At 35.9% G+C, this 23,047-nt stretch overlaps 5 protein-coding genes, 1 non-coding gene and 1 pseudogene across 6 annotated transcripts; 5 read left to right on the forward strand and 2 right to left on the reverse strand.

Annotated features, from left to right (window-relative positions):
- The first annotated feature begins 231 nt into the window (after positions 1–231).
- Positions 232–3,310, forward strand: LOC105769000 (protein WALLS ARE THIN 1). The gene is made up of 6 exons (XM_012589333.2): positions 232–533; positions 642–704; positions 798–914; positions 1,010–1,415; positions 2,347–2,498; positions 2,662–3,310. The coding sequence occupies exons 1-6, from the start codon at positions 310–312 to the stop codon at positions 2,852–2,854; spliced, it is 1,155 nt and encodes a 384-aa protein (XP_012444787.1). The 5' UTR covers positions 232–309; the 3' UTR covers positions 2,855–3,310.
- Positions 3,311–7,011: 3,701 nt separating this feature from the next.
- LOC105768998 (purple acid phosphatase) lies at positions 7,012–10,138 on the forward strand. Its single transcript, XM_012589331.2, has 8 exons — positions 7,012–7,522; positions 7,737–7,937; positions 8,029–8,140; positions 8,273–8,502; positions 8,666–8,804; positions 9,117–9,337; positions 9,498–9,619; positions 9,708–10,138. The coding sequence occupies exons 1-8, from the start codon at positions 7,334–7,336 to the stop codon at positions 9,916–9,918; spliced, it is 1,425 nt and encodes a 474-aa protein (XP_012444785.1). The 5' UTR covers positions 7,012–7,333; the 3' UTR covers positions 9,919–10,138.
- A 1,263-nt stretch (positions 10,139–11,401) lies between these two features.
- LOC105769003 (purple acid phosphatase-like) lies at positions 11,402–14,004 on the forward strand (annotated as a pseudogene).
- Positions 14,005–14,425: 421 nt separating this feature from the next.
- On the reverse strand, positions 14,426–15,694 carry LOC105769002 (dehydration-responsive element-binding protein 2D). Its single transcript, XM_012589335.2, has one exon. The coding sequence runs from the start codon at positions 15,506–15,508 to the stop codon at positions 14,789–14,791; it is 720 nt and encodes a 239-aa protein (XP_012444789.1). The 5' UTR covers positions 15,509–15,694; the 3' UTR covers positions 14,426–14,788.
- A 1,083-nt stretch (positions 15,695–16,777) lies between these two features.
- On the forward strand, positions 16,778–16,858 carry TRNAL-AAG (transfer RNA leucine (anticodon AAG)). The gene has a single exon. It is a non-coding gene; the product is annotated as a tRNA-Leu (tRNA).
- A 603-nt stretch (positions 16,859–17,461) lies between these two features.
- On the forward strand, positions 17,462–20,169 carry LOC105768999 (zingipain-2). Its single transcript, XM_012589332.2, has 5 exons — positions 17,462–18,042; positions 18,632–18,867; positions 18,966–19,106; positions 19,197–19,628; positions 19,818–20,169. The coding sequence occupies exons 1-5, from the start codon at positions 17,628–17,630 to the stop codon at positions 19,887–19,889; spliced, it is 1,296 nt and encodes a 431-aa protein (XP_012444786.1). The 5' UTR covers positions 17,462–17,627; the 3' UTR covers positions 19,890–20,169.
- A 156-nt stretch (positions 20,170–20,325) lies between these two features.
- Positions 20,326–21,483, reverse strand: LOC105769001 (uncharacterized). Its single transcript, XM_012589334.2, has one exon. The coding sequence runs from the start codon at positions 21,281–21,283 to the stop codon at positions 20,438–20,440; it is 846 nt and encodes a 281-aa protein (XP_012444788.1). The 5' UTR covers positions 21,284–21,483; the 3' UTR covers positions 20,326–20,437.
- Between the last annotated feature and the right edge of the window lie 1,564 nt (positions 21,484–23,047).

Consider the following 23,047-nt stretch of genomic DNA (forward strand, 5'->3'; position numbering starts at 1 on the left):
GTAAATAATCATCCGTTTTCTTTTTCACTTTCCTCTCCTTTTCTTTACTGTTCATGTCATAGTGCGTTTGAAGTTGTCTCGGAGAATGTGGGAGACAGCCAAAAACATTCCAAGGGTTATTAACAGTTGACATAACGTCTTTCTAAGGACATTGTGGGTCACACCATCCACATTCGAATCTCCTTTATTTTATCTTTCTCCCTATATTTATACCACCGTTTCATTCCCTATCTTCGCATCCTCAGCTTTAGCTTAATCTCTTGTAAAACCCATTTCTTTAGCTTGTTTTTTATCTAAGTTTTTGCTCCAATGTCTGACTCTGGTGGTTCAGCCTCTGCTAACAGGATGTTGTGTTCGGTTCCTGAAAGGCTACAGCTGCATATGGCCATGTTAGCCTTGCAGTTTGGCTACGCAGGGTTCCATGTGGTCTCCAGGGCTGCCCTAAACATGGGAATTAGCAAACTTGTATTCCCAGTTTATAGGAATATCATTGCGTTGCTTCTGCTCCTTCCCTTTGCATATTTTCTTGAGAAGTAAATCATACAAAACATAACCACCCCATTACTCTTTGATTTTGAAAACCCTTGATGTAGTACTAAACCCTAACTTGTTTTTTCTCAAACATTTTCTTCTTTATACAGGAAGGAGAGACCTCCCATTACTCTAAATTTTCTTTTACAGTTCTTCCTCCTCGCTCTTGTTGGGTACGCATGATATTGGTCCCTCTAAGACTCTAAAATATAAAGTTGAAATAAAAAAACTAACTGGTTCCTGTTTCAATCTTGTTAACGAGACAGAATAACAGCAAATCAAGGTTTCTACTTGCTGGGCTTAGATAACACATCACCAACCTTTGCATCAGCAATCCAAAACTCCGTCCCAGCCATTACCTTCCTAATGGCAGCCATACTACGGTAATTAGCACACATTTCCTCTTTTACTGTATACATTAATGCACGTATGAAATGTGAGTCTGAGTGTCTTCATTTGCATGCTATTGTATTTCCAGGATAGAGAAAGTTCGGCTAAATCGAAAAGATGGGATATCGAAGGTTGCAGGAACAATCTTGTGTGTGGCTGGAGCATCAGTGATAACTCTATACAAAGGTCCAACGATATACAGCCCAACTCCACCTCTGAATAGACCCACCCCGACGTTCGTTTCATTGGGAGATGCAGAGGGAAAGAACTGGACCCTTGGTTGTCTCTATCTGATTGGTCATTGCCTATCCTGGTCTGGTTGGCTGGTGTTGCAGGCACCGGTCCTGAAGAAGTACCCAGCTAGACTCTCCGTGACGTCCTACACATGTTTCTTTGGTCTCATTCAATTCCTCGTCATTGCGGCCTTTGCTGAGAGAGATCCTCAAGCTTGGATGTTCCACTCTGGCGGAGAACTCTTCACTATTCTCTACGCGGTCAGTATTTCATCAGTCAAAAACCATTGACATATTTTTCTTCTTTTTTCTAAAGGGAAAGTATCCTTTGAGCACAACTTTATATAGGCTCAAGTAAATTAATTAATTGCAGTGTATATGAAATCATTCATTCAATAACATTTTCTTAATTGAACATCAAACTTGATTGTCTAGCAAATAAATATCTGAACCATCCAAAACTTTCTTCTTATTAATTCATTAAGCATGTCAAAAACATTTTAAATGGCCGGTGAGAGAAAAGATATTTGGCAGGAATTCTTTATTGATATTCTTGCCACACATTTGCTTTTTTACTAAAAGCAAAAACGTGAATCCTTCTGCATCTTCTTTTGTAATGTGTTGTGGATTTTATAAAAGCAAATGTAAAAAGGTTTTTGATAAATCTATAAGAAAATAATTAAAAGAAATTTATTTAAATATATATAAATTCTATAAAATAATTTAAATCCAAAATAAATAACTCAATTTTGTAATTTCAAACAAATTCTCATTTATTTCTTACTTAAAGTTTTTATAACTATATTTTTATATATTATTTCAGTAGATTTAGTGTTTATTAATTTTCTAGAAAGTTGATATTCTGTCTTTTTCTTCATGAAAACGCCTACTTATGTTAAGACCCAAAGGGGGAGGCTATGTACTAATCGTGGGGAATGTCTAACATCAGAAAATAAGAGCCTAAATTCGTACCTTTTGAACCTGCACAAATAATTGCTTATAGTGCAATATTTGAGTCCAAGTTCATGGGATACAACCCCTAATTTTATTCGATAAGATTTCTTCTCATTGTAGTTGATAAAGCCGTAGCAATTAGAAAAAGTGGTTTACACAATAATGCGGGGGGTGGATCTACGTGGTGGGTTATTGAAAATGAAATAAGACCAAAACATTTTGTGTGGAAAAAATGCAGGGAGTGGTGGCATCCGGGATCGCATTCGCTGTACAGATTTGGTGCATTGACAGAGGGGGCCCAGTCTTCGTTGCTGTTTATCAACCAGTTCAGACTCTTGTTGTCGCCATTATGGCTTCCATTGCTTTAGGGGAAGAATTCTATTTGGGAGGGTAAGTGGGTCCTTTTCATCCCTACATTATCTCTCTGCTCCTTGGTTGAAAACTCATCAACCATCCATCCAATAAAGTTGGTCCCCGTATGTTCCTCGCTAGGATCAAAATATCTAGCATTACATTAATCTTGTGATTAACTTGGCAATTTCGTTAAACACAGGATAATCGGTGCAGTGTTGATCATAGTAGGATTGTACCTAGTGCTATGGGGAAAAAGTCAAGAGAGAAAGTTTGCAGCTCAAGAAAAGGGTGCAATTCAGTCCACTCCGGAGCACAGCAACATCAGAACCTCAAGCCAAATCAAGGCCTCCCTCACGAAGCCACTTCTCCCTCCTTCAACTGAAAATGTTTAACTAGAAGACCCCCCCCCCCCCAAGACTTTTAACCACAATGCTGGCTACCTGGAGACAAAAAGAACAACTATAGCAGCAAAGGAAGGATAAACGAATGGGAAGCACTACGCCACGAGCTATATATATCCGAAAGTTTGTGTGTATGATTTTCTTTAATTTCTTTCTTCTTTCCCTCATTTTTAATTAGTCAAATGGCTTTTTCTCCAAGTAGCTGAGAGGGTTAAATGAGAAGCGTTTTTGAAGGGGTGATGATGATGATCACTGTCAAACCTGCGTGGCCTATGGGAGCCTGAAACTCTCATATGCTTTCTCTATGGTATAATTATATGGTTTTATTTCAGATAATTATCAGCTAAAAATCATTATCTATGTACGGTGTGATGGGACCCTAAGATTGAATCCATGCTTATCGATACTTATTAATATTAAATTGATAATTGAAAACCTTATTCTAAATGGTATAATAACACATTTACTCCTTAATATTTATATATTCTATCAATTGATCCTAATTCTAAATAATTCAATAAATTTAACCCTTCATATTTACAAATTCTATCAATTTAGTACTCAAATTTTCTAACCAAAGCTCTCAACTTTTAAAGCAGAGGCATGTCACATCTATTAATTGTTTTATTTATGATCGAAATAATCCAATTTGGTACATAATTATTTTTAAATTAAATGTCATCTTTACCAATAAACTTTCTATGTCAATGTGCGTTCTTTTTTCTCTTTGCTAAAAGTATTATATTTTTTGTTTTCATATCCTTAAATTCTCATTTTGGGAGGATTTTAACAAATAGATACTTAATTGCTAGGAAACCAGAGTACAATCACTTAAGCTTATTTTTTCATCATCATTTTTTGGTGCAAGAATTTCAAGATATTTATTTTATATGCCTGAGTTTGAACTTTTAGGCATGTAATTCTGATATATTATTTTCCAATCAAAAGTATTTTGCTATTTCATATGACTAATAAATATAGTTGGTAACTAGCTTTAATCATGAGTTTGTTTGTTGAACCTAGAAATTAAATTTTAAAAGCTTGATAATATTGATTTTTTTTTTGTTTATTTGTTTATGATGTGAAAATAGTATAAAGTTTTGAAGCTTATGATAAAACGACTCTTAAATAGATGTATTTATAGGCCGGGCCGGGTCGGGTCTCAATAGAATTTTAGGTTTGTTTTATAGGCACGAGCTCAGGTTAGCTCGAAAAAATGGGCCTAAAATTTTACCCAAGTCCAACTTGGATAAAAATGCTAAAGCTCAAGCCCGACCTGCCCGTATTAAATTTTTTTATATTATTATTTAAAAACAAATTTAAAAAAATGTAATAAATCAAATACACTAAAAACATTGAACTAAATATTTCTCAACAAATTGGAAATAAATTTAAAAAATTATTTATATTTAAAACACTAAGATAGGTGCAACTTAGCAAGCAAATACCTCTAAACTGATAACAAAATTAACAATAAAACAATAGTTATACATTATCCTAATAATAACAACAAAATAGTAGCAATATCATAGTGAAACAACACCAAAACAGTAACAAAAATAGTAAAAAAGCAACAAAAAGCAGCAGGGTTTTTTTGCAAATTCGAGCTAGGCCGGGCAAAAAAAAAGCTTATTCGAAGCCTAACTCGTTTAGAAAACGAGCCTCAATTTTTTGCCCAAACCCATTTTCCTAGCCAATATGTTTGCCCAAACCCTCTCACTTTTCAGGCGAAACATCGGGGGCAAACATCGGGTAGGGCTAGGTGACCTAATCCATGACCAACTCTACCAATAAAGTGGACTAATTTTTTCAACTTTGTGTTTTCTATCTTGGTTTGCATATTTTTGAAGTAAAATGTTCAAATTTTGCATTTTTGTTCAGTGAAAATTGCTTGATTTTGCACTGTTTAGCTTTATTTACTATTTGCCTTCTTATTTGTATTGTTTTCTTGATAAGTATAATATTTCCTTCAAGGTACATAGAAATAGTCTTTGAAGTTGGTTATTGAAATTGAAAAAATTATGAACATTTTATTTTTCATAAGAAAAAATATGAAAAAAATTAATTCAGTTTTCTTTTGTTACATTGATAATATATATATATATATATATATATATATATATATATATATATATAAACTGATTAAGAGAATATTATTTGTTCTATTTATTTTTAATTATTTGAGAAAAGTAAAACAATTAATAGATATTGAATGCCTGTATTTTAAAAGTTGAAAGCTTTGGTTAGAAAGTTTGAGTATCAAAATATGAAGTGTTAAATTTATTAAATTATTTAGAACTAGGATCAAATTGATAAAAATGTAAGTATTGATACCAAATGTGTTATTATACCAGTTAAAAAAGTTTTTCGTTATCAATTTAGCAATTGGTGACCAAAATAGTAATGAATTCAAATGTTAGTGCTTAAAATTGAATTTTGTTTAAAGTTGAATGACCAAAATAGAAACGTAGACATAATTAGGTACACATTTGTATATATATTTTTGTAATTTTGATAATCTTATTTTTTTAATGCCATAATTGTCACTCTTCTTTTCGGCGTACTGGTTTTTTTCTTATAAAACCCTTATTTCAAAATTAAAATTTCCCCTTGTCTTTTTCATCCGTTCATTTCTCTTTGTTTTCAGTTTTTGTAACACAACCCTTACAGATGAGAAAAAAAAAATCTGAAAATCAAAAATCCATCAAAAAGATGTTATTTAAAAGGTTTTGCTTCATAAGTTTAAAATTAGTGTCGAATTTTGTTCAGCCGGGTTGGTAGGGCTCAATGAATTTTTTTCATATTTAAAACTTTTAAAGATTTAAATTAGTAAAGCTAAAATTATACTTTAGCCCTTTAAAACTGATAAAATTTAATTTAATTTATTTTTAAAACTTGTAAATATATAAAATATTAAAATAGTGAAATTACATTTTAATATCGTAAAATTACAATTTAATTTCGACCCTAAAAATATATTTTGGAAATAAAATCCATAAATTTAAAACTCAAAATTATAATAAAAATTTAAAATAAACCGAACCAAATTATCATAAAAAAATCTAGTTTACTCAACGCTTTTAAATTATGTACTTGTAAAGCGAAATAGAGGCATAAGATAAAACTTTATGGATGTATAGATTAAAATTACGGAATTAAATGAGAAGTAATTTGAAAACAAGGTTTTAGATAAATAAAATAAACGAAGAGTTTTCAAAATTTTGGATAATGTATATAACTACGAAGTTCGAAAATCTAAGAAATTAAAATGTTCAGAATATTTGCAATAATTATGGAATATATTGAAAATAATTTATAGTTGCCCATCTTTATCCATCGATTGAATAAATAAAATGAATTTAAAACTGAGAATCCAAAAAAAAAAAATCAAAAGATAAGTTTCCAGTGCCTTAAAACTATATACTTTAAAATTTACTTTACATAATCAAAATGAATGTCAGACATACCATACCATTATAGAGAGAGTAAACCTTTTGTTTAGTAGTTGAAATTTTCTAAGCTATTGAAATGGTTCAAACTACACTAATTTTATGCAAAACTCAAGATTTTAAACTTACAGCTACTTTCTTCCTTGTTCTTAGGATTTACTCTTCAAAAGTCCTTTCCATAAAAATATAACACGTAAAATTTCTCTTCTTTTTGTTCTGCAAGTAGAGGCTAGAGATACGAATGAAAGAATAAATTAAAATTCACTCTTATCTTGAACTTTTATTTTATGCATGGCAGCGGACCTAGGCTGTGTCGTCTGAGGTTGATAACGTCAGCAAGCTAATACCCTGAGACAACAGGACATCTTTGAGATTACATGGCCAACACTAGCAGATCCAATATGGGCCAATTAATTTAGGCTGTAGGCCTAATCTGGGTTCTTAACCATGGGAATTAGGCCACCATCCTGACTAGGCTCGAGCGTCTTGCATATGGGTTCATTGTGATAGATTTTGTGGTATGTTCGTTTCAAATTCTTAGCAAAAGGATAAAAGGTAAATGGATCTACGCAATGATCAATATATTCGGACCTAAGGAATGGATATTCCTTTTTGAAGGATTTTAATTGGATGGCTCCGCCTACCAAACCAAACCTTTTTTTTTAATTACAAAACTGACCGAAGAAGTGGAGGCAAAACAAGCTGTCTCATCTCTGCAAGCGTTGTAACCATTTATATCTTGTAAGAAACTATTCACAAATCAACTACCGGTCTTAGAAACAAAGAAAAAACATATCAACTATCGGTCAGTCTTTCGAGTTATAAAAACAAAAGCTGTGCAATTGTTATACGCTTGAAAGGCGGCGCATGGGAAAATAAATGACAAGTACTATTTAAAAGGCATCAACCTGTGAATATTCCCTTCGCCATTTTCTTCTTAATATAATTGTGGGAGATCCTTCTAGTTTCCACCGCGAGTGCTTTTGGAGTTGCTGGTGACACACTGGTTTGGGATTTAAAGATGGTTGCTGCGAGGTGGAACTGTTTTAGTTTTCAGTTGGTTTTTGCGATTAGCTTTATTTTTAGTATAGCTGAGGTTTGCAATGGAGGAAGAACCAGCAGTTTCGTAAGGAATAGTGACTTGTCTCGTGATATGCCACTGGACAGCGATGTGTTCCGGGTGCCTCCCGGCTACAATGCTCCCCAACAGGTATGTTTTCTCTTTTTTCTTTTTTTTTATCTATTTCCTGTTCATATAAATTTTCTGCTTGTTAAATGGTTAATCTTGTGATAGGCAGCTGAAGTTTCTTGAAGAACCTTTTTCCGTTTCTAAATAATCAGTTTTAGGAATCTATTTCAAAACTGTGAAGCCTTTCTTCCAATTGATTTAGTTGGGTTAATATTGTTTGATGATACAACTGAAGGTTCATATAACACAAGGGGACCATCTGGGGAATGCTGTGATCGTCTCTTGGGTAACTCCGGATGAACCTGGTTCAAATTCAGTCTTTTACTGGGCTGAAAACAGTGAACTCAAAAACAGTGCACAAGGCATTGTTCTTACTTACAAGTACTTCAATTACACTTCTGGTTTCATTCACCATTGCACCGTCAGGGATTTGGAGGTTTGTACTTCCTCTGCTTTGTTTGAAATCTATGACATGAAAATATACTAGATTCTGCTTCTGGTCGGCCTAATTTTAGTTAGGTTTGTAGTTTGATACCAAGTATTACTATGAGGTTGGGATCGGGAATTCATCGAGACGATTCTGGTTTGTAACTCCCCCTGCAATTGGCCCTGACGTACCATACACTTTTGGTCTCATAGGTATTGTTAATGACTTTGTACGGAGGATTTAAGCCATAAAGTAACTTGTTGATGTGATTTTTACATTTCAGAATTTATCATGTGGGATGCTACATGTGTATCCTGGTCTTACAATGTTGAGCATTTGAGTAGGTGATCTCGGGCAAACTCATGATTCAAACAGCACGCTCACCCACTATGAGTTAAACCCTGCAAAAGGACAGACACTATTGTTCCTGGGAGACCTCTCCTATGCGGATGCCTATCCATTTCATGACAACGCAAGATGGGATACTTGGGGAAGGTTTATTGAGCGAAATGCGGCATATCAACCTTGGATATGGACTGCTGGAAATCACGAAATTGATGTTGTTCCCGCAATAGTAGGCAACTTCCTGCTTTCTCCCTTGTCATTTTCTTATGAGTCGATGCATTAAACTAGTTAACTAAAGTTTTTTTTCCTTTAACTTTCAATTAATGCTTGCCTTTTATCAGAACCGTAATTAGCATAAGCGTATTAATTAAGCAATTGTGGTTTTGTTTCAGAGGGAAGCTATACCTTTCAAGCCCTACACACACCGTTATCATGTACCCTATACAGCATCAGGGAGTACATCTCCTCTTTGGTACTCCATCAAGAGAGCTTCAACATATATCATTGTCTTGTCTTCCTACTCAGCTTATGGTATTAATTTTACTATTTAACTTATTTGTGTGTTGTCAAACAGGCAATAGCAGTCTATAACACATAATTAAATGATGAGCATATGGGATTCCATTTTAGTGGACTTTTCACTAGAACTTAGGGTGATTCATCTTATTACATTAGTGGAAAAAAAAGCTTCATGAGGAAAACTTGGTTCATTGTTTTCTGCCTCATGTAAAAGAACCAAGAAGTTGTATTTAGCTGCCTTTTAAGTTTGAACTGTTTTTATGCATGTAGCTGATGAAGATATCTGGAAATATATCAATTATCTACTGAAAATGCCTATTGCAGGGACATCCACACCTCAGTACAAATGGCTTGAAAGGGAGCTTCCAAAAGTGAACCGGACAGAAACACCATGGCTCATTGTCCTTATGCATTCTCCTTTTTACAACAGTTATGTACATCATTATATGGAAGGGGAGTCCATGAGAGTAATGTTTGAGCCATGGTTTGTGGAGTACAAGGTTGATGTTGTATTCGCTGGACACGTCCATGCATATGAGAGATCCGTAAGTTCACATCCTCTGTTCTAGAATTTTTCTTGGAAAAATAACTTTGCGAGTTATTGCAGTTACATAATGGTCCTTTGGCCTTACAATGCAGTATGTTTCTCCCTAATTTGATACTCACATCGCTTTGATATGATAATTTGTGTAACACTGACTGCAGGAACGCATATCGAATATTGCGTATAACATTGCTAATGGATTGTGCACTCCCATAAAGGATCCATCTGCTCCAGTGTACTTGACCATTGGAGATGGAGGAAATCTGGAAGGATTGGTGACAGAGTATGCAATCTCGTTTTAAGATCCATCTCTCCTTGAATCAAAATTCTCTCTGTTGTGATCATTTATCAGTGTTGGTGTTATTGAACAGGATGACAGAGCCACAGCCGAACTACTCGGCGTATCGTGAAGCCAGTTTTGGTCATGGAATACTGGAAATTAAGAACAGGACTCATGCTTACTTTGGTTGGCATCGAAATCAAGACGGTTATGCTGTGGAAGCGGATTCCCTATGGTTGCACAATAGATATTGGAGCGTTTCAGATTCAGAAGAATTATCTGTAGCCACTGCCACCATATGATTTTACATTGTGTCGCTTTAGCTAGCTAGCCAGCCCAATTATATCTGTCAAGGTGTTTTTATTCATTGCAAAACTTACAAGTTTTACTTCCAGTAAATGTAAGGTATTGGGAATAAATGGCTAAAACTGGAATAACCATTAACCAAGCACGTGGTGGTTGCCTTGCGACATGGAAAATGGCGCCCCAGGAATTCTATATTAGACTCGATCTTTGTAAAAACTCTGGAAACAGCCAAAACATTGTAGAATCTCTATACTATTGGGGGCGGGGGGTAAAGTTTTATTATAAAGATAATGCATGTGGGTTTGGAAATGTGAGGGAGATCTCTATTAATGAAGTGAGGGAGGGTCCCATGATTGCTTTTCTTTAGACTCATTAGGGAAATTATATGTTGGCCGAGTTTTTTTAATCTCCAACTTTTAGTTAAAAGTAAACAAAAAAAATGTCACTTGTCGTTGAATTAGTTAATGTATCATATTAATAATTTGTTATTGATTAACGACAGTTTGAATAATAAAATTAAAAAAACAATTATTTATAATTCACTATTTATAGATTTGACATTGGTGCTTTTATATGTTAGTTAGATTATGGTACTTAATCGTGTCATAATTGATGCTTTGTTCCTGTCAAAATACAACAGAAACTATCCGTTCATCTATTTTTGTCCTTTTGTTTCTCTCTTTGGTTTATTTTAAAATTTAATGTGTCCAACATATATTACATGCATATTGTTGTCTGTTTGTTATTTCACATATTACTTATAAAAAAGTAGTTAATAGATTTAACCATTATCGTTTGTATCAAGATTAAAATTTTGAAATTAAAAAAGTAAAGCTATTAAGAATGATCCAATTAGTAAACATGAACTAATCTATAACTTTACACATAATACAAGACTAATAACATAATTTAACCAAACAAAGTTAACTGTTACTATTGGTTAGGACTAAAATTTTAAAAATAAAAAAGTACAAGGACTAAAATTGATCAAATTAAAGGAGAGGTACTAAATTTACAATTTACACAAAGTATAGGGTTTAATAGCAGAATTTGACTATAAAGTTATGTAGATCAAAGCTAAAGTTTAACATATTTAAATGAAATTAAAGATTTAAAAGGAAAAAAACGAGGGGACAAATACAGAAAGCAACTAGATTGAAATATTGCAGACATATGTGTTCAATGATTGTCTGCACATAACTGCAGGAGGTTGTAGTTCAACCCTCCATCAGTTATTCCATTGGTTACTTTCGGCTTATCACTACGATTTTATCATTTTTTAAAGAATAATCAGATCATATTTTGGTATTAAATTAATAAACTCACTCATGTCTGAATATAAAAATGGGTGGGCATAAGGTTTAATGAGCAGACCTTCCTCTAATTAGCGGCAGTCGACTGTGGTTCATATCATGAAACCACTTAGACAACTCTTTAATCATGGTAAACTTTTTACCTCATAACCCAAACCTCCGAGAATAATAAAGAAGATAAGAATATTATTTAATTCTTACTTTTTTGAGGTGTGGCAGATCCATTTTACAATTTCCTCAGTTTTATGTATTGTATTCTTATAGAAGTTATTCATTCTATTGAAAGCATATTCTAAAAACAGACACTAGTGAAGGGAATTTTACCAAACAGTCAAAATATACATGAACTAGAAACCAAGGGTCAGTTTCAGTAGGTATGTTGAAGAGATTCTACAAAGATGGCCTTGCTGAAAGTCTTTGACCCTTGTGCTATTTGTCTCCTCTGTTTGGTATTGAGTGCATCTGAGTTGTGCAATGGAGGAATAACTGGTAACTTTCTAAGGAAAGAGTATTCTCCAGATATGCCCCTTGACAGTGATGTTTTCCAAGTTCCTCCTGGTTATAACGCACCTCAACAGGTAACGCTTATTTCTCTTATTAAACTTCTTCCAATATTTTAATGGGTTGTTTTAAACCTTAGATAGCTGGTTTTCTGAATCATGATAGGTCCATATAACACAAGGGATACTGATGGGAGGGGAGTGATCATCTCTTGGATAACTCCTGATGAACCTGGCTCTGACACAGTTCTCTACTGGTCTGAAAATAGTAAGCATAAGAATCGTGCCGAGGGGATTTTTGTCAGATATAAGTTCTTCAATTACACTTCAGGGTACATCCATCACTGCACCATCAAGAACCTGGAGGTATTCTTTCTCTCTTTTTAGTCAGGTTTTTCATCTTAAGAAGCTTAATTTAGTTTATTTATTAGTTAATATGACCATAAGCCAAGTTTAAGAGAAATATCTGGGTATAATTAGAGCTTCATTTCACATTCTGCAGTATAACACCAAATACATGTATGAGATAGGAATAGGATATACTATCAGACGATTCTGGTTTAAGACTCCTCCAAGAACTGGCCCTGCTGTTCCTTACACTTTTGGTCTGATAGGTAACATCTATGTCACCGTCTTATTAACTTTTGGTCTTTGTCGCCTCTGATTTGTCTGATTATACTCTCATAAATTGATTACAGAGTATTGCATGGATTATTTTGATCTGAATCCTAATTGAGCACTTTGGAACAGGGGATCTTGGTCAAACACATGATTCAAATGTTACACTCACATATTATGAATCAAATCCAGAGAAAGGGAAAACAGTCTTGTTTTTAGGGGACCTCTCATACTCAAATGACTATCCGTTCCATGATAATACTCGGTGGGATACATGGGGAAGATTCCTAGAGAGGAATGCTGCTTATCAGCCTTGGATTTGGACTGCAGGGAATCATGAACTTGATTTTGTCCTCAACTTGTATGTCGTTTAACTCTTCTTGCACTTACTGGAACTGCATATTATTCATCTTCCATCTATAACCTTTTACCGATTCCACAACCATTTGACTGTAATCTGCTTCCCTGTACTGTTGCCTATGCACACGAGCAGAATGTCCTAAAACGTCGTTATGTTGCAGGAAGAAACTACACCCTTTAAGCCATATATGCACCGTTATTATGTCCCATATGCATCATCGCATAGTACATCTCCATTATGGTATTCGATCAAGAGAGGCTCAGCTTACCTAATTGTTTTATCGTCTTATTCAGCATACGGTAAGTATTTATGGAAGACAACAATGGTTACAGACATTTTTGTTTCTTGTACAGCTGATTTCCAATTTTGATATCGACAGGAAAATCCACTCCTCAATACAAATGGCTAAGAGATGAGCTACCTAAAGTGGATAGAAGCACGACCCCATGGTTGATTGTTCTTATGCACTGCCCAATTTATACTAGTAACTGGCATCATTTTATGGAAGGAGAAACCATGAGAGTGGTGTTTGAGTCATGGTTTGTCAAGTACAAAGTGGATGTTGTATTTTCAGGCCATGTTCATGCCTATGAGCGATCCGTTAGTACCATCCATTTTTTAATCCAAGGCGGTTTTTTCCCCTTCCAAGCTCTGTTTTGTGCTTAGCTTAGTACCTCAATGCTTCCATTTGACTCCCATTGTTTCGGGTTGCAGAAGCGTATATCAAATATTGCATATAATATTATGAATGGAATGTGTACTCCTGTTGATGACCAGTCTGCACCAGTCTACATTACCATTGGAGATGGAGGAAATCATGATGGACCAGCTATAGGGTAAATATTAATGCTTATTAATTTGTAGATATTAATGCTTTTATTATATGATCCTACTATGATATTGACTGAGCATTCTGTGTCTGGATTAAGCAGCATGGTGGAACCACAGCCCAGCTTCTCAGCCTATAGGGAGGCTAGTTTTGGTCATGGTATATTCGATATCAAGAGCAGGACACATGCCTATTTCAGTTGGCACCGAAATCAAGATGGATATGCTGTCGAAGCTGATTCTTTCTGGTTTCACAACAGTTACTGGAATCCCTTAGGGAAATCCTTTGTAGCTCAATACTAATAAATCATTCATCCAAACTAGTTCTTACAATATAGTAGTAGTTAAACTGTAACGTGCCTCTGTCTGTCATGAAAGAAAAATATATCTTGGATTTTAAGATCAGTGTGAACATAAATTGTCAGCAGAAAACAAGTGTGTGAACACAATTTAAATTTGTCATTTTGTTGGAAAAACATAAAAAACCAAATTAAGAAATATCTTTTCTTTGCACGTATACCAGGAAAAATAAAAACGGATGTTATGTGCACGAAAAAAACTGCGCTTGCTGACAAGAGAAAATGGAAGACAACAAAGGTTTCATCAATATTAAAGTGCGCAGTCGCAGACGTTTCTTACCAACCATGGATTCTTGGTTTTTTCTTTTTCACCTTAATTTTTATTGAAAACGTAGTGAATTCTTCAACATCTGCAAATAGTACTTAAGGATGACGAACGCTGATTTATACAAACTTGAGTTGATTAAGTTTGGCCCTTCCATTGATGACCGAAATCAAGCAATGATATAGAAGAAGTACTTACTACTAATGGTGGACAATAATAATGTGACATTTTTTTTCTATATAGTTTCCACTAAGTAGTCTTAGAAATTATTCTATGACAAGACATATATTGCACATGTTGATTTTATACAAACGTTATACGCTTCGACACAGAAGCCGGCTAGAACAGCACGTGACTTATATATATATATATATATACACTTACAGAAACAAAAACGTAAAAAAAAAAAAAAAAAAAACAAAACAAAACAAACCCCTTAAGCCAGGACAAACCCAGAAAAACCCATGATGTATTCATGGCTATTACTGTATGAGTATAGACTGTAGAGTGTAGACGGTAAGGACACAACATTTATAATATCTATATACACACTTATATATGCACCCTATCCCTAAGTATGTATAGTTTCAGATTTCCACGTAAGGTAACATCTAGCTTTGGTTTACATGCACCAGGGGGTTTGCAAGGCGTCCCAGCCAGTTACATCCACAAGGCTGCTTGCGAAACTGCCAGGATCATCCATCACTGGAAAATCTAATGAGATAGCAGCTTCAGCCCAAATCGATTCATCTAAGACGGGCAAGTTCACACACATATTTTCCCAAAACCCATCAATTCCATCTTCATTTTGTCCAAATTTTGCATTGTTCTCCGCCGGGTTCCCTTGAGAATCAATGTTCTCGTTGGGGAAAGAATCGAAAGATATGACCGAGTCATTGTTGTACACAGGTTGTACATCATTGGTCCTGATAATAGTTGGGCTATTTGATGAACACGTACCTGAATTATTCAGGTTTTGAGGTTGGTTCCCCATTGCAGCAGCCTGAGTATTGGTTGAAGGTGGTGGATACCGAGGGCCGACACATAACTCTGGTAAGTTGAGCTTGGCTTCAGAGCCGTAGAGTTTGCGAGCGGCAGCATCATAAGCCATTGCAGCTTCATGAGAGGTGTCAAAAGTTCCAAGCCAAAGACGAGCACCACGGTTGGGTTCACGAATTTCAGCCACCCATTTGCCCCAAGTTCTCTGCCTGACACCTTTGTAAGTGCAGAGAGCATTCTCTGGACCTCCCTTGCCTCTCATGCACCCTTTTCTCGAGCTAGCTTGAGCAGGCCTCCTTATTTGTTTTCGCTCTCCAAACCCACCCATCACTGATGTTGACATTATTCCAAGAGAGAACCAAAGGGGAAGCAAAATAAAAATGAGGAAAGTGATTTGATAAGCACATTGTCTGAAAGGGAGGGTGAATGATGGTATTTATATGACAGTAAAGGGAGATAAGAGCTCCAACGGGTGTAATTAAGCTTGACCGAAACGTGTCTTAAGATGGATTTGGGATGAAACTTGGCATGGAGACCCTGTTTGCTCGTGTCGACAGCAAAGCTCACTGTCATTTCTCCTAGACACACTTGGCCTAGACTCTTGTCTGTACACAAGCTCAGGTGGCAAAGAGGAAGGAGAATAAAAAAAACAAAAAAAGGGGGATGGATAATGGTCAATGTAGGGAAATGGAGATCACGGCGTGTTTGGGTGATCGGTTGAAGATAAGAACATGGGGGAGGGTTCCGAAGAGGAACACATGACAAATGACAAACTAGAAAGGGGGATTTGATACGTGGGGGCTCCCAGGTACATTGAAGTGGTGGGGGCTTTGGCAGTCAGTGTGAACTGTGAAACCAGGTTCAACAATGGCTTTGCAATGCATTCATGCATCAATCGAGTGGGGCCCATGCTACCATAACTTTTTCCCACAAAGATCCCTTCGTACACTGAATCATTCCCGAGTCGGAATATGAATATGAACTCAGGGTTACAACTCGGTTGTCTTCATCCTATTTCATCTTGTATCTAGACTAGAAAGCCCTGCTCCTTTCTCGTGTCTTGTTACTCTTTTGTCAGAAATTCCCGGTATACTATCTCTCTTTCACTTTTTTAGTCGTCGTTCAAACTCAATTTACGTTTCACTCTTATTATGAAAATACTTCTAAATTGGTTTAACTTATCTAAAACTCTATTGTACTATTTAGAATATATATTCAATATTAAATTTTTTTTATAAATTTAAGTAAATATTTTATTAGATAATAATTTACGCTTTCAAAAACCAATTTTCTTTTTCAGAAAAAAGGAAAGTATTTTTCAAAATATGGGAAATAAGAAAAATGCAAAAGCCAGCGTTGCTATCAATACAAATCTTTCCAAGTAAAGCAAGCTAAAAGTGGAGCATTCCAGTCACATATGGTAAGAACTAAGAAGTCTAGCATCTTCCTTGACGCGATTAATAAAGAATTGCACTTTCTATCCATTTTTTCATAGAGTTATTACATGCAAAAGCAGCCCACCAAGACCAACTTCGCGGGCGGACTTCCATTTGAAGCCAAAGAACAAAATTAGTAATTATATTAGATAAGAATGGAAGCAATTGTTCAATATGTTGAGATGGCCGAGTTGGTCCAAGGCGCCAGATTAAGGTTCTGGTCCGAAAGGGCGTGGGTTCAAATCCCACTCTCAACATAAATTTGTTCTTATTTTTCAGCTTTTGTTCAAAGCTTATTGGTTTGCACGGCCATGAGTTTTAGCAAACAAGCAACTGGGCTAAATCGAAGAATGATTAGGAATTTTATAACACCCAACCCAATCATCCCCGAAAAATATATTAGTTATGCTAAGGACTAAGAAAACATTACTACTAAATATAAATGATTTAAACGCTGCTTCACGAGAAGATGCACACTTCAATAAGGGCATGAACATCCAGATGCACCCAAAATGAAGGCTACATTCAAAAAAAGTTCAAAGTGTAAGTCCTTATTTTTCTCAAAAGCAAAATGAGAATTTGCTGTTAATTTTTAATATATCATTTTTCAATTTGGTACCATCAAAACTTAGGAACGGGCTTTAAGGAGCTTAATACTTGATTCAGATTTCAGGCAAAGATTGGTCTTACGCGGCTTACTCTATAGCCCGTCACTTGTTTCAATTTGGACCAATAAATACACGACGTAGTTGAAATTAAAGGAAAGAACCAAGAAGAAACCGACAAAACACAAGCCCGAAGCTTTGGGAATTCATTTTTAACCTAGTCATCCGATTTTACTTTTTTTTTTTTTCCGACAAGGCGAAGATGATAAAGGAGGGTGTGGTCGTTTCGGACAATTTACTTACCCATGTTTTCAATTTCTCTTTGGTTGCCCATATTTCTAGGCAACTTCAGTCAGCTAAAAGGATATAGACCATTTAAAAGACCCAGATCACCCCCCTTCTTTTTCTCAAACAAAAAATAATGGAACCTCTTTTGGCTTCCTTTCTGCTATCTTTCCTTCTTTTCTTTGACCTTTCTTCTGCTGCTGCTTCTCCCTCCCATATCTCCAAGATATTTGAAACTTGGTGCCATCAACATGGAAAAAGTTACTCATCCGAGGAAGAAAAATCTTACAGGCTTAAAGTCTTTGAAGACAACTATGCCTTTGTTACTCAACACAATGCTATGACCAATTCTTCTTATTCTTTGGCTCTCAATGCCTTTGCTGATCTCACTCACCACGAGTTCAAGGCCTCCCGCTTGGGTCTCTCCGGTGCTGCCATTCAGTTTAGGTGCTCCAACCTTCGAGAGCCGCGCCTTGTTCGGGACATCCCGGCTTCATTGGATTGGAGGGAGAAAGGCGCCGTGACTCAGGTCAAAGATCAAGGGAGTTGTGGTATGCTCAATTTTTTATTTTCCTTTTTTGGGTGATTAACAAGCACTGATTTAAGCTTCATCTAGATCACATAGCTTATTTGGCCTATTTTATAATTACCAGAAAATTGAACATTCCATTTGTCTTAATAGACTGCTGTATGATTATTTGGGAACTTAGATAAGCGATGATCCCTCTGGTTTTGAATGATTCTTAGTTCTTTCTAGACTTTTGCAGTTTCCCTTTTAAATACTTAGATTTTATTGGATTAATTTTAATACATCCATTGTAATGCGAAAAATTCTCTCAAGTTTATGTAAATATATCTCATTTACTCTTCCTGCTTAATTTGAATTGATTATGTTATGTGCAATTGAAAAGAAACCACTCATTTGATTTCTCTTCCTTTTGTTTCCTGTTTTCACTCTTCTGTTTTATGGTTCTTAGAGTTTGGTTCAAATATGTATTATGATTATGAATAGGTTTATTCCAACATCATAAGTCATACATGGCAATGTTACAGAGCAATCTTTTAAGTCACAAGTTGTGGCTTAAACTTGTTTTTAATGTAATTTAGATGGAAACAAATCTTATTATTGTTCTTGTTTAGGTGCTTGTTGGTCATTCTCGGCAACCGGAGCTATAGAAGGTGTAAATAAAATTGTCACTGGATCTCTTATCAGCCTCTCTGAACAAGAATTGGTTGATTGTGACAAAACTTACAATACTGGCTGTGAGGGTGGGTTGATGGATTATGCATTTCAGTTTGTCATCAATAACCACGGAATAGACACTGAAGAAGACTATCCTTATCAAGGTCGGGAACATACTTGCAACAAAGAAAAAGTAATGGTTTTTCAATTCCTTAAATCTTTTACTCTTGTCAAAAAGTTTCGTGTTTGTTCAATAACCTCAGTTTTGATATATGTGGTAATTTGTTACAGCTGAAACGACATGTGGTAACAATTGATGATTACACTGATGTGCCTATGACTAATGAGAAGAAACTGTTGCAAGCGGTGGCAACTCAACCTGTGAGTGTAGGTATATGTGGGAGCGAGAGAGCATTTCAATTGTACTGCAAGGTTGGTTTTAAGTTTTTAACTTCTGATAGTTTTCAAAATATACTTTTGTTGATCTGTTATAGTTATGATTAGTGATTATTTATGTGACAGGGGATATTCACTGGTCCATGCTCAACTTCCTTGGATCATGCGGTGCTGATAGTAGGTTATGGTTCAGAAAATGGAGTGGATTATTGGATTGTGAAGAACTCATGGGGTACGAGGTGGGGAATGAATGGCTATATTCATATGATACGTAACACTGGCAAATCTGAAGGGATTTGTGGCATTAACATGTTGGCTTCCTATCCGATAAAGACTAGCCCAAATCCACCTCCTTCACCTCCTCCGGGGCCAACTAAGTGTGATTTCTTCACTTACTGTTCGGCTGGGGAAACCTGTTGTTGTACGCATCGCATATTCGGAATATGCTTTTTGTGGAAGTGTTGCGGGTTGGATTCAGCCGTGTGTTGCAAAGACAATCGTCATTGCTGCCCTCATAATTATCCAATCTGTGATACAAAGAACAATCAATGTCTCAAGGTTAGTAACAAGTTTTTCATTTCTATCTCAAGTAATTGAAGCATGGTTTGAAAAAAAGTCATTTGATTTGTAATGTCAAAGTGATACTTGAAGGGCTCTTTTATGGTTGCAGAGGGGTGTTTTTTTTTGTGTGTGTGTGTGTGTGCGTGTTTGATTATTCCATACTAACCGGCATTTTTATGCTTGCAGCGTGTTGGAAATGCCACAATAATGGAATCATCTAATACGAATCTCGCTTTTAGGAAGATCAGCAGTTGGTGATCCTTTGTTGACAATTGGATTCTATAGAATATATTCGGAGTTGTATTAGTAACACATTTTTCATTGGATTTTCCTTTTCATAACGCTGGAAATTTCTAAGTAGAATATCCACTTTTAACCGATGGATGTAGGCGCCGACGGTAGATATAATAGTCTGTTTATTTTATGGATGTAAAGGCGCAATTTTACGTGAAAAAGAAGGGGAGCTTTTTATTTTTATTTTAAAAGGAAACAATACATTGAAGATAATTGGTCTGGCAATGCCGGCTACCTTGCTTAACTAGTTGATGTTGCTGCAACTGCACGGTTCAATTGGTGTTGGTTTATACGTTTCATTGAAATAAGACTGAAATTGCAGCGATAAAGTCTAACTGCATGCTTCAACCATGTTAACATCAATAATTCATTCAAGTGGCTAACAAGGAGCAATAGCTAATTGAAAAAACAAGCAGAGATTCCATATCCGTAATTTACAGTTCGTGTATAACGAATTACGCATCAAAATATCTATATATTCACTGAAATTTTTCGCTTGATTAAAGTCCTCATCACGAAGAGGGAAACACGTCTTTCACGGCCGAGGCGGCCGACAAGTAATTAAGGGTGTTCCTTAAAGTTTCCTTCTCTCTTTTTAACCTGGTGGCAGTGTCTTCCAACTCCAGTAAAGCCTGTTGCTCTCTCGGCGCCCCTTCGAATGTGCTCCCCACGAAGAAGGAAAACGGGGTCGGAAACAGATTCCTCCTCAAATCCAGCGTTTCCTTTTCCGGCTTCCCGTTAAGACGATTCGATAACCGAATCACGTCTTTCATGTAAGTCTCCACTTCGCTGGCCAATCCTTCCAAATCTTCGTCCCCGGAGGGTCGGTCTTCGAGCCAATTGACTTCTGCGACAAGATAAGGCTTCGTACGGACGACGTTGGTGATACGGAACCGTTCCTGGCCTTTACATATGAGGAAGAAGCGGTCGTCGACGAGACGCTCATGTTTGACGATCTCACCGACGCAGCCGACGTCGGTGGTGCCGGTGACGGAGTCGGAGTAAATGACGCCAAAGCGGAGGTCGGTGTGGAGGAGCGTGTGCATCATAATGCGGTAACGGAACTCGAAAATCTGGAGAGGGAGGATAGCGCCGGGGAAGAGAACCAAGGGGAGAGGAAATATAGGGAGCTCTACGACGTCGTCTGGTTTAGAAGGATCGGTTTGGTGATTATCGGGGAAGGAAGAGGCCGAAGCTCGAAGAGAGCTGAGCCTGTGAAACCTGCGAGATTGAGAGAGAGAAGATGGCTTCAAAAAGGACTTCAACATGGGGTATGGATTGGCTGCGTTAGGGTTTATGGAAGGCTGGTGAGTGAGTGAAGAAGAAGAGTGAGAAGGGATTAGCTGAGGGAGAGCCATTGAGGTAAGACCAGAAGCTGTTTGAAGTTTTGCGTAAACGAAAAGGATAAGAAGAAACTAAAACTGAGAGTACTAGTTTGAGTTCCCCATTGTTGAAGAGAAGGAAAATACTTGCTTACAAGTAGCTCCGATGTTTGTTTTTAGAAGGGCATTTGATATGTTGAAATGTATTCTGGAAAAGCTTAAGCTAGGGAAGAAAAAAACCAGTGGTATATGTGCCATGAAGGAGTGGATAAAATTGTGGGGTAGTGGGAATTCGGGGCTGAAAATGTGGATTGGAGAATCCCACGTGGGAGTTTAGTTATCTGGATTTTTGTGGCCCATTTCTTCAACTTTTGGACGTAAATTTTTGCATTGGACAATTGTGGTGCTGCTGCCTGCTGCTTCATCATTTCATCACAAATGCAAGGGGAAAATAATATCTTTCTCAAGACTTGGATTTATCATTGATACAAAATTTGGGATAATGACTAAGAATTTTAACTGTTATTGACGACATGTGTCGTGATTTTATTTGTTTCCAAATTTCCTGAAACTAATGAAAATTTATATATCTATCTACATATATTAATGTCAACAGATTTTTACTTTTTTATATTATATATATAAAATCTAAAAGCTACAAGAATTAAAGAAAAAGAGTTGGAGCCCAAAATTACATGACCTTTCATCATTCAACCTTACCCTTGTAGCATTGTGCTAAATCATTATTTCAACCTTATAAATCTGTTTGATAATTACTTTCAAGTTATACCCACAATATGAATTTATTATAATCTAATAATATATCATTGTATACAATGGCACGTTCCACGTAAAGCAAATATGGCCGAAGATGTTATGAAAAAGCTAGCGAGGGACAGACAAGTTGCGCTGCGCTGTGGTGGCAGCATTGATTGAGCAAGACAGGGAAGGTGCCGCTGCTGATGGCTGTTAGATAATTTGGTTGGGTTTTATCTAGACTTGTTCATAGGTCGGGCTACCCGTTCAGATTTTAAGGCGCGTTTAAAATTTAGAAGGATTTGGAAAAAAATATTAGGCCCCAAAAATGGGTTTGAACAAAAAAATTAAGACTGTTTAAAATATGGGTCGAGCTTGAACATTCAAGGCCAAATCCTGGAAAGCCTGACCCGACCCGACTCGACTCGATCCATTTTTAAGTTTATAATATTTTATATTATGTTATTTTTATATATTATGTAATTTAAAACACATTAAAAAAATTAAACATATACTAAATATATAATACTACTCTAACATAAACGTTAAAATAATTTTAAAATGACTATATAAAAATTTTCAATAAATAAAAAAATATTAAATATAAAAATAAAATAAATATTTTTTAAAAAATAATATGAGCGAATTTAAAATGGGCTTGGGTGTAACACCCCCTACCTATATTCGTTGCCGGAATAGGGTATGAGGCATTACTGGAGTTTTCCGAATTAATTTTTCCGTTATTACGAGTTAAATATTATTCTTTTATTGAAACATATTATGACGTCCCTTAGATGGGCCTCCGAAACCCAAAACATACACCGATATCAAACCAAATCAACCAATCCAATTCAACATATTTTCAAGATAGATTTACGCATATCCATAAGATAACCTCGTCACATACCAAAAGCATGATTTGATAGCCATACCATACCAATGGCTAACTTTACATTCATCCCACATTAACATTTACTTTATCAACTTATACACGCCATTGATTCCAAAATAAAGTTCTTGATATACCTGTAATGGCCTAAATTC

Source organism: Gossypium raimondii, chromosome 5 (genome assembly GCF_025698545.1).
Source record: "Gossypium raimondii isolate GPD5lz chromosome 5, ASM2569854v1, whole genome shotgun sequence".
NCBI classification, from domain to species: Eukaryota; Viridiplantae; Streptophyta; class Magnoliopsida; order Malvales; family Malvaceae; genus Gossypium; species Gossypium raimondii.